The 13,911-nt window shown below is 39.6% G+C and overlaps 1 protein-coding gene across 2 annotated transcripts in view; it reads left to right on the top strand.

The window, feature by feature from the left end:
* The window catches only part of LOC136864578 (obg-like ATPase 1), a 481,779-nt gene that overhangs the window by 63,229 nt on the left and 404,639 nt on the right, over positions 1-13,911 (top strand). For both annotated transcript variants that reach the window (XM_067141760.2, XM_067141761.2), the window contains one exon: positions 6,327-6,517. In XM_067141760.2, coding sequence (XP_066997861.1) covers positions 6,337-6,517 — 181 coding nt within the window. In that variant the 5' untranslated portion in view covers positions 6,327-6,336. The remainder of the gene's footprint in view (positions 1-6,326; positions 6,518-13,911) is intronic.

Genomic DNA, 13,911 nt, shown 5'->3' with positions numbered 1-13,911 from the left:
TCGGATTCAGATTCGGGGATTGGGGGGGGGGGGGGGTGTTATCATATATGTGGGTGTGTTTTATAAAATCCACAGTCGTGTATCCAGGACCGTACGGTTTGGATCATTATCCTGTATGATTACATAATCACCCAGAAGTCCCATTTTTTCGGCACTAGATACTAGACGTTTCTTCAAAACTTCAATACAATATTTACGGTCCACCTTTCCATCCATGAATTCTAAGGAACCTACTTCAGCTGAGCCCATGCACCCCCAAGCCATTAAACAACCTCCACCATGCTTCACTGAAGGAAGCAGATTTTTTTCTTCGAGTTCTGTGTTCTTTTTCCTCCGCCCCTTTTTGCAATGTTCTTGAAAAATAGTGAATTATTTATTCATCCGTAAATATAACTGGATACCATAATGCTAGAGAAGCATTTTTGTAGTCTGTAGCATATTGTAGTCTTTTCTTCCTGTTTGCTGGGGTAATTAAAGGTTTTCGCCTGGTATTTCTACAATGATAGTCATTCGTATATAAAACCTTTTGAATTGTGGAAGCACAGATATGAAGTTTTAAATCATTTCCTAGTTCAGACCTCAGTTTTGCAGCACTGTTTCTAGGAGTTTTCTTAAGTTTCCTGAGGATTAGTCTTCTAGTTCGATCGTCTAGTTTGCATGGACGTCCACATCTACGTGCATTTTTGAAAGATTTTCTCCCACCATACCTGTCAATAATTCCCTGAATTGTAGATCTTGGTCTCTTCACAAATTTAGATATTTCCGAGAGAGATTTACAGAAATTATGAGCCCGAATTATAATCATTCTCCCTTCTTCTGTTGTTTCTTTCATTCTGCCTCCCATCTTACTGATAGACTGTATCACTTGTTGTTTACAACGATTGAAGCACAACAGACTTGGTAAAAGACGTAACCTTTACTGCTTACCTGCGTTGCAAGTGATGTCATCAAGGTTTTTGATCTGAAGATTTTCCACCTGTACGAATACTTTTTATGCATCTATATTTCGAAATTATTGGATGATATGCTTGTTAAAACAAACATTTCCAAAGTACTATTGTTATTTCAGGTACATATTCATAGTCATGTTTCGTGAAATACCGAAATATAGGAAAGTGGTGAAATTTCTAGCGGCCTATGGACAATGCGTCAATTACAAACGACAAAATTACTTAACGTTTAAGGTGTACGTATACTTTTTCCCATGACTGTACGTCATATCGCATTTGGTATTCGCAGCAATCCCGATGGAAAATCGAGACCGTCGAATACTTACCGACAATATTGTTTCATTATGTCATGGTCGGTCGAATTAGAAGCAAATGTTCATAGGTTGCAAATAACAGTCTGAATTTCGTTTACGGGCTGAGATTATCAGCACTGCGTTCCAAATATATGGAAATACCAGACATCTTAAACCAAATATTTCGTAGCAAAATAACAGTGGAAATTTCTTTTTAATTTTAAGATGCATATACGATACAACTACGTTCCCTGCCTTTTATTAGTGGTTACTTTTAATTTGCGTGAGACATTTTTGTCGCTTCACTCTTATCACTTAAAAACCTTCGGTTATAGATAAAGATTTTCATAATGGAGAGTTTGATTGCGGATAACCAGTATTTCTACTTTTATGTTATAGATTTCAAAGTCAGCTTTAACAGCCAATTTATATTCACGCAAAGTCAGTGCTATTGTAATATCTGTGGGAGTGCAACGGTATTGCTTTGATCGAGAATGGGAAATAATTACTCTGGGACTTGAAATTATTACTGTCACTGCATTTACATGGAGTCCGTGTATGCGTGTGTGGGGGTGGGAGGTGGAGTGAGATCAGCTCATAGGGTAGCTGCTGTCAACATTCAAGCGTCGAATTGCCGAACGTGAGCAGTTTTCCAGTCCTGTCGCGGAGTGAATACAATCGCCCGAATACGAAGACTTGAGTGTCGACTGAATCGAAAGTCTGCTATGTTAGATGTCGGTAAGAATTTCTTCGTTGAACAGTCATTTAGTCGTGTATGGTAAACGGTTGACTAGACAGTTTGTTGTGAAGCATGGTCCCAGAAGGAGTTGATCGGTTGACTAGACACACAAAATTGAAATGGGCAAAAAACCGATACTTTGTTGTGAAGCATATTCCCAAAAGGAGTTGAACTGCTCGAGAGTTTCTCAAATGCTGCAGTTTAACCGTCGTCTCCTTGTAGTTTTCAATAGTTGAACAGATACAGTTAAGTATCCGACTCAAGTGCGACCAGTATCCAGTATTCGGGAGATCTGTTGGCAGCCCTGAAGATGGTTTTCCGTGGTTTCCCATTTTCACACCAGGCAAATGCTGGGGCTGTACCTTACTTAGGCCACGGCCGCTTCCTTCCAATTCCTAGTTCTTTCCTATCCCATCGTCGCAGTAAGACCTATGTGTGTCGGTGCGACGTATGAAAACAAATTGAAAAAAGGTATCCAACAGTTGAATAGCTGTAAACAGTTTGTCCAGTCGTGAAACAGGTTAGTTCTTCAGTAATGGAAACTGATGCCAGTGGTTTACTGGTACGTTAAAGATAACATTAGAAATTGAATTATAGCACACTTCAGATCATGAATTAAAAGGAAGTTAAATAGTCAATATGTAAAAGCATTTCTCCGACGTCTTCTAATTGAGATTCTTATATCCGTTATAAAATACAATGAAAATGAAAATCCACAGCCTGCTTCCAGTCATTTGACCGGGTCTGGGATGGAATGAACGTAGTCCCCAGCGAGCGGCGAGGATAGGAATTGTGCCCGCTGCCGAAACCTGTCGCACTCCTCTGAGACAATGATTAATGACTGACAGATGAAGTGAAATGATATTGGAGTATGTTGCTGGAATGAAAGATGAGAGGGAAAACCGGAGTACGCGGAGAAAAACCTGTCCCGCACTGGTCCAGCACAAATCTCACATGGAGTGACCGGGTTAGGCTCATTCTTATAAAACAGAAATGTTGGAAATTCGTATTCCAGTCCAATCGCAGATTTAACTGCGTATGGTTAATTCCTCTGGCTTGGGAACTGGGTGTTTGTGATAATCTTTTTTTCAGTTGCATACAACATGCTGCCAATCATGACAGAAACACGCAATCCTTGTACTTAAGGTTCGTGTTAGAAAGGGCGGCCGGTCGTAAAGTTGGGCTCAATCTACATCGAAGTGTTCAACCTTGTACATACACGTTGTTCCTAACTCCTCTAAATTTACGCGCAGTATGGTGGCAGGACACGATGACAATGTCTAAAAGTAGAATGTCAGTAAATAATTATTTCAGTCTTACTATTCTTCTTTTTTTCTTCCTTTCCTCAGTTGCTTGGGGTCGACACTACATGTGAATTAAGCTCAATTTTACGGTTTTATGCGTTTTCTGGTGCATTCAATATTGCGTTTTTCTGTGATGGTTGCTAGTATGGCGTATTTTCTGTAAATAAAGGGATGTGTATTAAGGTGAACACAAAAACTCTGTTCCCGAATCAGAAGAATTAACCAGATACGGCTAAAATCCCTGGTCCGGTTCGGAATAGAATCCGGAGCCCTCTGAACCAAAGATCAGTACGTTTATGATTCATCCAAGGGGCCGGATAATACTTTCAGTCTTACTTTTTTGTTATCTAAATAAAATTAAGTGTTTTGTCGTTATTCAGGGTCAGTTGGTAACATTTTAGCTTGTTTATTCAAAATAAATTTGTAGTCGGCAGCAGTCCCGTTATTGGAATGTTGAAATAGCTGCTGTACTGGATGTGGTAGTACTTCAAATTGACTATTCACGCGTGGTTTTAATCATGAACCAGTTAGCGCGTCACTTTTAGTCACCTTGCCATTGTCCGACTCGTTGGCTGAATGGTCAGCGTACTGGCCTTCGGTTCGATTCCCGACCGGGTCGGAGATTTTAACCTTAATTGGTTAATTCCAATGGCTCGGGGGCTGGACGTGTGTGGCATATTCAACATTAGAAATCATCCTAGGTAGGGCCCTCATCTTCACAGACATGCAGGTCTCCTAATAGGCCGTCTACTAAATAAAGACTTGCACCAGGCCTCTCCAGAGGCCACACGCCATTATTATTGTACCTTGCCATTGAAATCACATAAAGCTCAGAAAGATTTAATTAAGACTTAATGGTGAGTGTAACTATGGAGTGTTGCAGATTTTATCTCTTGGTTTCTGATTCTATATTTTACAATTTAAAATTTGAGAGTACCGGGCGAGTTGGCCATGCGGTCAGAGGCGCGCGGCTGTGAGCTTGCATCCGGGATATAGTGGGTTCGAATCCCATTGTCGGCAGCCCTGAAGATGGTTTTCCGTGGTTTCCCATTTTCACACCAGGCAGATGCTGGGGCTGTACCTTAATTAAGGCCACGGCCGCTTCCTTCCAACTCCAAGGCCTTTCCCATCCAATCGTCGCCATAAGACCTATCTGTGTCGGTGCGACCTAAAGCCAATAGCAAAAATAAATGAGAGTTTTAAGAATTCTTGAAATTATAAAGTTTAAGTATTAGATTAGAATGTACTTGTAAATTTCATTCTGTATGATTTTAGTTTGTCACGAAATCGCTGAAGATATTTTTTGACACAACTGTGATGATCTGTACTTTCGGTCAAGCTATTTGATATTTCATATCCCCTGTTACTGTAATGTCTTTCTATGAGCTGGCTGTATAGCACACCTGATAGAACGGATGTTCCATATGCCGAGGTTTTGGTCACGCGAATCACCATAGAGGAGGTTGGCATTTAAAGGTTCCTAAATGCGAAAAACCTGTGTCAGCAGATTTACTTTCATATCAAAAATTACTTTCTAAGACAAATTTCTAGTTGTCTCAGACTGTCATTAGTTGAACTGACGTTCGTTGACTATCATTCAATATCATTTTCCTTTGGACGTATATGTCGCTATATCACAGAAGCGCCTGGGCCTATTATGTCAGATCATAAGCAGTCCCCTCATGAATACGATTAGTTTCCTATTTTATACCCTGAATTATAGAGCATTTCACTGCCACTTGATGAAACGCTGTCTGTTGTTAGCTGTCATTGTTAGAAGCGGTTAAAATGATAAGCATTAGAATGTTATATAAATAGATTTCTTACAATTTTCTCGTTATCAGCCAGCCATTCCTGGACACTTCCTTTTTTAATTCTGGAAGTTATTAAACGTAGTAGCATAACGTTTACCATACTCAATTCAAAGTTAGTGTTATTCTTATGTTAAGAGTACTCCATGTTTATGAGTTTCTTATAATATGGATTTGATGGTTAATAGTATACACCAGGCTTGGCCTGCCTGTTTTCGATTATGAAACATAGGAACTTGTGGCCTCTGGCTTGGCTGGTAATCTTGATGATGACCAGGAGTTAGATGAGACATTGCGAGTGTATGTGGAAAATGTTCCGATGTGTAGTTTTGTATGCAAATTATTCTTCCCTCTTTCATGTTGATAATGACAATGATTTGAAGGGGTTACATAAAGCGAATCATGCCAAAGAAAGCCATTTTAGAAGAGGGGCAGAAAATAATGTTGCTTGGTTGGAATAATAATTCTTGTTGGCACGTATGCCAATCGGCTATGGGAGGTACTTTCCATGCTTGAAGTCTATAATCTTAGTTTGGATATGATAGCAGATCATTACAGATGTAGCCAATAGCGCAGAACCAGGATTGTTTACTGGTTAGTTAGCTTGGCTTCAAGTCGTCCAGCCCATATTCTATGATTTAGCCCTGCGGTCAAGTATTTAGCTCTCTTTCTAACAGCCACCATTTCGATTGTTCACGCCCATCTTTGGTAGTTTGATAGTTACAAAAGTTAAATAATAAAAAAGAGAAATATTAAAAACATCTCGTGCATGTAAATTTAAAACTAGTCTAGCAAGAATACTTTTTGAAATTGTGATTGGTAGTACTGCTCTCCATTTATAAGGAATCTGGTTTCTAAATTAGATGTTTTGTATCCCCGCCAGGTTCGTAATTACATTAATACCGATTCTTTTTTCCAAAGACAATTGCAGCGTCCGTATCGAAAGTGCCGTCATTAAATGTTGGGTTGGACTCGCATCCCAGGCAAGGGCAAGCATATAAGTAAGATTAAAAGATCTCTCGTTATAAAAACAAAACTATTGGTATAAAAGCAAAAGAAAAGGGTTATTGTGCAAAAAGAAGTGAAAGAGTGGAAATTTAACTTGGGGATAAAAGGGATGCGGGAAAGAATCTTGTAAGGCTTTGAGGTTATTGGTGGGTTGGCAATCGCCTTAGGCCCATTCTCATTACCATATCTGATCCCTTGTTCTATTTTCTTTCTGTATTTAGTTGATTTGCAATGGCGCCCAAGAAAGTTGAGGAACCTGAGAGGAAGCCTTTGATTGGTCGAGTAGGAACCAATCTGAAAGTGGGAATCGTCGGCATCCCTAACGTCGGCAAGTCTACGTTCTTCAATGTACTGACCAAGAGCCAAGCTGCAGCGGAGAACTTCCCCTTTTGTACCATCGATCCCAATGAAAATAAGTACCTTTTCCCTTTTTAGACTAGGGGTAATTGGTAACAAATCTTGCATGATCTGATAAAGACTGTATTAAACACCGTATGTGTATTCATTACAAGTGCGAAACTGATCATCTAATGTGTTGCACGTTCCACTATGGTACATTACTAAGGCTTCATTTGTTACCAATAACCTCTCTTTTTAAGTAAATTATAGAATGATTTAATAATAGTAATATAAGAGATGATGTGTCATATCAGTGTTCTGTGTGATTTGTAACTTTAACATCCCCATGACCCTTCAGTTCCCCTTCCGTACTGCTTTTTATACGACGCTACACCTCCTGCTTGATTTTTTTTACGTAAATTATGTAGGTGCAGCTTTGCCATGGGTATGTGATCTTGGACTTGATATTTGCGGTCACGCGAACCCGGAACAAAAGGTGGATTAAGTTCTACTCATCTTCTTGATGGTCCGACTCCATGGCTGAGTAGTCAACGGCTTAGCGTTTTGTCCTCCAGTCCCCGGGTTCGATTCCCTGCTGGGTTGAGGGATTTTAATCATAAGCAGCTATTTCTTTGACTCGGGAACTGGGTATTTGTACTGTTCCTAACATACGTGCAACTCATACATCATATACAACAGAATCCTTCACCCCTTTAAAAACACGCCGTTTCCCCTACACGGCAGATGCCGTCGACCCTCATAGGAAGGCCCATCTTATATGGGCTGCACCAGACTAGCAATAGCCACACGAAATTATTTTCATCACCATAATCAACATAATCATCATCATTATCATCATCATAATTATCTAGTAGGTGTAGGTAAGTCTCACATCTCTTCTTGTTTCATTAATTTGGACGATAAATTCTTGGATTCCGTTAAGTTATTTCATTTTCCGAGTGATGGTAGTTGCATCCACTACCATAATGTAATGGAGTTTCACACTGTTCGGAGGTTGGAGTTTCAAATCCAGGAAATAATTGCGTTAATCGTGTTATTCAATAATAATAATAATAATAATAATAATAATAATAATAATAATAATAATAATAATGTGCATGTTTTGTTAGTCCAACTCATTGGCTGAATGGTCAGTGTTGAGGCCTTCAGTTCAGAGGGTCCCAGGTTCGATACCCGACCGCGTCGGGGATTTTAATCGCGTCTGATTGATTCTTCTGGCTCGGAGACTGGGTGTTTGTGTTTGTCCCAACACCTTCCTCTTCATATTCAGACAACACACTTCACTACCAACCACCACAGAAACACGCACTAGTGATTACATCCCTCCATATAGGGTTGGCATCAGGAACGGCATGTCAAATCCACATGTGCGACACAGTTCGCACCCGCAACCCCACAGATGTAGGATAAGCGGTAGAATAAGAATAAGTTAATATTTTGTTAATGTTACCTTAGTCCCACTAACTTTTCTGAGGTTCTTCGAGTTGCTCTGATGACAGTTTTATTCTACAGCTGTTCAACGTGCTAGTAAATATACCGACACGAGACTAACGTTTTTGAGTACCTCCATATACCAGCAGACTGAGCAGTGATTGAACCTGCTACCTTGGCAGAGAAGGCTAGCGCTCTACCTTCTGAGGCACTCACCTAGCCAGTAAAATATTAGAACGGTACCTTATTTCTAGTCTTCTTCTATTACAGCTTTCTCGCCGTTCTTGGTGAGGTTGCGGGTGCGAACTATGTCCCACAAAATGTGGACTATTTCACGACCGGATGCCATTCTCGACACCAAACCTATGTGGAGGAATATAATTATTACTAGCAATTACCCGCGGCTTCGCTCGCGTGAATTTTGTAATTTGATCAAAGTAATCGTTCCTTGGCATAGTAGTCTACTAAGACATTATCTGAAAATCCCTAAAGTATAAAAACTCACCCAAAAATTGAATTTCATTTACCCCAGAAATTCTTTGTAAACCATGTTTGTGTTATTACCTTTTGGGGCTAAGACGACCATGCGTCATAGAACTGTACATGTGAGAAACAGTCTTCTCTTAAGTCGAAAAAATAAACACATATTCCTTTATTTTTAAAGGAGATTCCAAATACCTATTCCCACATCTGTAAGATCTTCAGTTTTTGTGATATACATAATTATCCCCATAAAAAGAATTCAACCCCTTGCTCAGTCCTTCCCCCACCCCACCTCCATCTAAGTGTAATTTCCGAAAACAAAAATACACGTTTCTTTATTTTAAAAGGATATTCCAAATACCAATTTTCACGTCTGTAACATCTTCAGTTTTTAAGATATAAGTATCCTCATAAAAATAATTCAACTATTTTTTCACTTCTTTTCATCCCCAGTTATGTGCCTTCTCCGAAAACAAAAAGGTACATGTTCCTGTATTTTCAAAAGACTTTCCAAATACCAAGTTCCTTGTCTCTAACATGGTAAGTATTTGACATATAAAGTAGATATACCGGTACTCATCTTAAAAATTCACCCGCTCTTCCAGTTCGTTTCAGCCCCTTAACTGGATTTTCCGAAAACAAAAACTACGTGTTTCATTATTTTTAAAGGAGATTCCAAATACCAGTTTTCATGTCTGTACGTCTGTAACACCTTCAGTTCTTGAGATAAATATATACTCATAAGAATAATTCAACTTCTTCTTCTTTTTCACTTCTTTCCACCCCTCTCCCGCCTTAAGGGGGCTTTCGGAAAACAAAAAGCACGCGTTCCTTTATTTTCAAAGGAAAATCAAAATACCAACTTTCATGTAACAGCTTCAGTTTTTAAGATAAAGTATCCTCATAAATGTATCTCAACTTCTTATGTACTTACTTTCAACCTCCCACCCCTTACGTCGATTTTCCGAAGAAAACAAATGCATCTTTCTTTATTTTTAAAGGAGATTCCAAATACTAATTTTCACGTCGGTAAAATCTTCAGTTTTTGAGATATACGTATCATCACAAAAGTAATTCAACTCCTTTTTACCCCCCCCCCCCCTCGCCCTCCTACCCGTTAAGTTGATTCCCCCTCCCCAAAAGTGCGTGTTTCTTTATTTTTAAAGGAGATTCCAAATACCAATATTTATGTCTTTATCATCTTAATTTTTGAGATATAAGTATCCTCATACAAAGAATTCTACTAATTTTTCAATTCATTCACTCCCCTTAAGTGGATTTTCCGAAGACAAAAGAGCACATGTTTCTTTACTTTGAAAGAAGATTCCAAATACAAATGTTCATGCCTCTAACATCTTCAGTTTTTGAGATATATGTATCCTCATAAAAAATAATTCAACTCCTCTTTCACCCCAGCCCGTTAAGTTGATCACCCTTTCCAAAAAATGAATGTTTCTTTATTCTTATAGGAGATTACAAATACAAATTTTCACGTGTGTAACCTTATGTTTTTGAGATATAAGTTTCTCCATAAAAATAATTAAATTTTTCACTCCCTTTCACCCTCCCCCCTTAAGTGAATTTTCCGAAAACAAAAAATACTTGTTTATTTATAACGGAGCTTCCAAATGCCAGTTATCATGACTGTAACATGTTCAGTTTTGAGGCTTATGTATCCTCATAAAAAGGAATTAAACTCCATTTTCACCACCCCTGCCCCCAAGTTGATTCCCCCCCCCCCAAATGCGTATTTCTTTATTTTTAAAGGAGATTCCAAAAACTAATTTTCACGTCTGCAACATCTTTAGTTTTTGAGATATAAGTATCCTCATACAAAGAATCCAACTAATTTTTCAATTAATTCACCCCCCTTAAGTGGATTTTCCAAAGACAAAAGATTACGTGTTTTTTTACTTTGAAAGAAAATTCCAAATACAAATTATCATGTCTGCAACATCTTCAGTTTTTGAGATAGAAGTACCTTTTTTTTTTTTTTGCTATTTGCTTTACGTCGCACCGATACAGATATGTCTTACGGCGACGATGGGATAGGAAAGGGCTAGGAATTGGAAGGAAGCGGCCGTGGCCTTAATTAAGGTACAGCTCCGGCATTTGCCTGGTGTGAAAATGGGAAACCACGGAAAACCATCTTCAGAGCTGCAGACAGTGGGGCTCGAACCCACTATCTCCCGATTACTGGATACTGGCTGCACTTAAGCGAGATAGAAGTATCCTCATGAAAAGAATTCAACTCCTTTTTCACTCCACCCCCGCCCGTTAAGTTGGTTTCGCCCACACAGAAAGTGTGTGTTTCTTTATTTTTAAAGGAAATCCCAAATAATTTAATGTTATTTGCTTTACGTCCCACTAACTACTTTTTACGGCTTTCGGAGACGCCGAGGTGCCGGAATTTGGTCCCGCAGGAGTTCTTCTACGTGCCAGTAAATCTACCGACACGAGGCTGACGTATTTGAGCACCTTCAGATACCACCGGACTGAGCGCTGTACCGTCTGAGCCACTCAGCCCGGCGATTTCAAATACCAATTTTCACGTCTGTAACCTTCAGTTTTTAGATAAAAGTTGCTCCAGAAAAATAATTCATTTTTTTACTTCCTTTCACTCTCCCCACTCAAGTGAATTTTCCAAAAACAAACAGTACCCGTTTCTTTAAAAAGAGCTTCCAAATACCAATAATCATGACTGTCACATCTTCAGTTTTTTTAGATACATGTATCCTCGTAAAAGGAATTCATCTCCTTTTTCATTCCCCCATACCAAGTTGATTCTCCCCCCTCCCAATGCGTGTTTCATTATTTTTAAAGGAGATTCCGAATATCAATTTTCACGTCTGCAACGTGTTGAGTTTTTGAGATATACTGTAGATATGCTAATTTTTAAATATTCACCCCTTTTTCATTTCTTCTTAAGTGGATTTTCCGAAAAAAAGTATGATTCTTTACTTGTACTGGAAATTACAAATACCAGCTTTCAAATCTGTAATATGTTACGTGTCTGACATAATTTGCAGACATAGTCTTTTTAAAAATTCACCTCGTTTGTCACTCCTGTTCACCTCCTATTCATCGGATTATCCAAAAACGCAAAAATACGTATTTCTTTATTTTCAAAGGAGATTCCAAATACCAATTTGCATGGCTGTAATATCTTCAGTTTTTGAGACATAAGTCTCCTCATAAAAGATGTTCAACACCTTTCCCCCTTTTTTTTACCCCCCTTAATGGGATTCTCCGAAAACAAAACAAAAGTGTTTCTTTATTTTTAAAGAAGATTCCAAACATCAATGTTCATGTCTTTAAACTGTTCAGTTTTCGAGATATTGATACACTCATTTTAAAAATTCACCACCCTTTTCACCCCCTTAGCGACGGAATATCCAAGAATCCTCCCTTAGCGAGCACCTACATTTTAATATGAATGTATCCCCAAAATTTCATTCCTTTATGTCCAGTAGTTTTGGTTCGGCGATGATTAATCATTCAGTCAGGACAAGTTATTTTATATAATTATATAGATTGAGTGTTTCTGTAGTGATTGTGTGTATGCGAAGAGATGTGCATTAAGATCAACACGAACACCCAGTCGCTGATCCAGAGGAAATTAACCATGCGTGGCTAAAATCCCGTCGGGACCGTCTGAACCAAAGTCCACTGCACTGACCATTCAGCCAAGTACATTTTAGGATACCACGATGGTCTGGTGGATGAGAAATTTGCTTCTCGAATGGTAGGGCGTATAGGAAATGTTTCGTCTCGATTCCCACCTCTGAGCTGGCTTCTGGTCGCCTTAGACAGACACCTACGGAAATGAATATTAAAGTTTTTGTTTTTGTTTTTTGTGAAACGTCCTCCGAGAGCACCTCTCATTTGAATGTGTTAAAATAAGTACTCCTGCAAATTTCTCGCTGTTCTCTTGACTAGAAGGTAAACGTAACCTACTCTTACACACAGTGATACAGATATACGAGCAACACACATTATCTGATAACAGTAAGTACACAAGTCTGGTGACCATATTGTCTCTGACCTCTAAAGGTAGCAACCATATTAGGAGAGTTCTTTCCAATACGATGTCTGATTGTCATATCACTTTGAAGACAGGCTGAGTAGCTCAGACGGTAGAACGCCGGCGTTCTGAGTTCAAGTTAAGCGGGTTCGATGCCGGCTCAGTCCGGTTGTATTTGAGGGTAGGCTACTCAAATACGTCAACTTCATGTCGGTAGATTTACGGGCACATAAAAAGAACTCCAGCGAGACAAAATTCCGGTGCCTCCGCGTCTCCGAAAACCGCAAAAATAGTTAGTGGGAAGTAAAACCATTATCATTATTATTATTATTATTATTATTATTATTATTATTATTCACTTTGAAAAACTGGTACCCGCCTGGTGGTCAAGATCGTGTCAAGTCTATATGCCAGGAGTGACCGAGGACATGTTCGGCTCGCCACGTGCAGGTCTTTCTTTGATTTGACTCCCGTAGGCGACCTACGCGTCGTGATGAGGATGAAATGATGAAGACACATACTCAGCCTTCGTGACAGCGAAATTAACCATTTGATGGTTAAAATTCAGACCCTGCCGGGAATCGCACCCGGGACTCCTTTGACCAAAGGCCAACACGCTAACCATTTAGCCATGGAGCCGGTTAGCCGGTTCGAGTCCCGTTGATCGAAAAAGAAATTCACCGTCAGAATGTTGGCCGGCAGGATAGGAGAGGTGATGGTATACAATTTCTGATCTCTAGAATGCTTACCAAAAGCCTGGATTCAGTTCCAAACCTCTCCGCAGTATTCATGTGTAGTGGGGATATGATGCTGTTGATGGTCATTCGTCCTTCGAATGGGGATGTTAAGCCATGAGTAGACCCCTCGGCGCTATTCGACAGAAGTAGGCTATGTGCCGACACCGGGTTTCATCCTCTCCCTTCCTGCCTTCGTATATCACGTCATTTATTTCATCTCATTAATTCCTCTGGTGAGGGTGACATCAGGAAAGGCATCCGGTTGCAAAATCTCGCTACGAAGGTTCATTTAACTTTATACCCGACCCCGTAAAGAAACGGGACAAGGGTTCGACATACACTTTGAAAATCTAGTGCAATCGTATCACTTTCACCGCGTCTACAGTGGTTCCTTTCATCGTAGACAAAATCATATACCCAGTCCCCGAACCCGGGATAATTCACATTCAGAATTGTTTTTGAGGATGCCATTACTAAAATACGAACAAAAATTGTTCTGTATAAAAGGCTTACGCACTAAAATGCCATTCCCGTACAATATGCAAAATGCACCGAACTACTGAAACATGAAATTGTTACGCACCTGGTTAGCTGGAGTTTGGTGATCCCATGGTGCGCAGGAAAGACAAATTCTAAAGTCAGGCTGCGATATATATCATCCACTCACTTATATGACTGTCAGTAGTCTGACTGAAAGCTACCTGGCCTGTCGTTGCCCCCACCACGTTACTCATAGGGCAGTGGCGGCTTGAATGGTTTGCTGTGGCATAA

This window comes from Anabrus simplex, chromosome 2 (genome assembly GCF_040414725.1).
Source record: "Anabrus simplex isolate iqAnaSimp1 chromosome 2, ASM4041472v1, whole genome shotgun sequence".
In the NCBI taxonomy this organism is placed as follows: Eukaryota; Metazoa; Arthropoda; class Insecta; order Orthoptera; family Tettigoniidae; genus Anabrus; species Anabrus simplex.
Note: the sequence above shows the minus strand (reverse complement) of the source record. Positions and strands in the feature narration are given on the sequence as shown.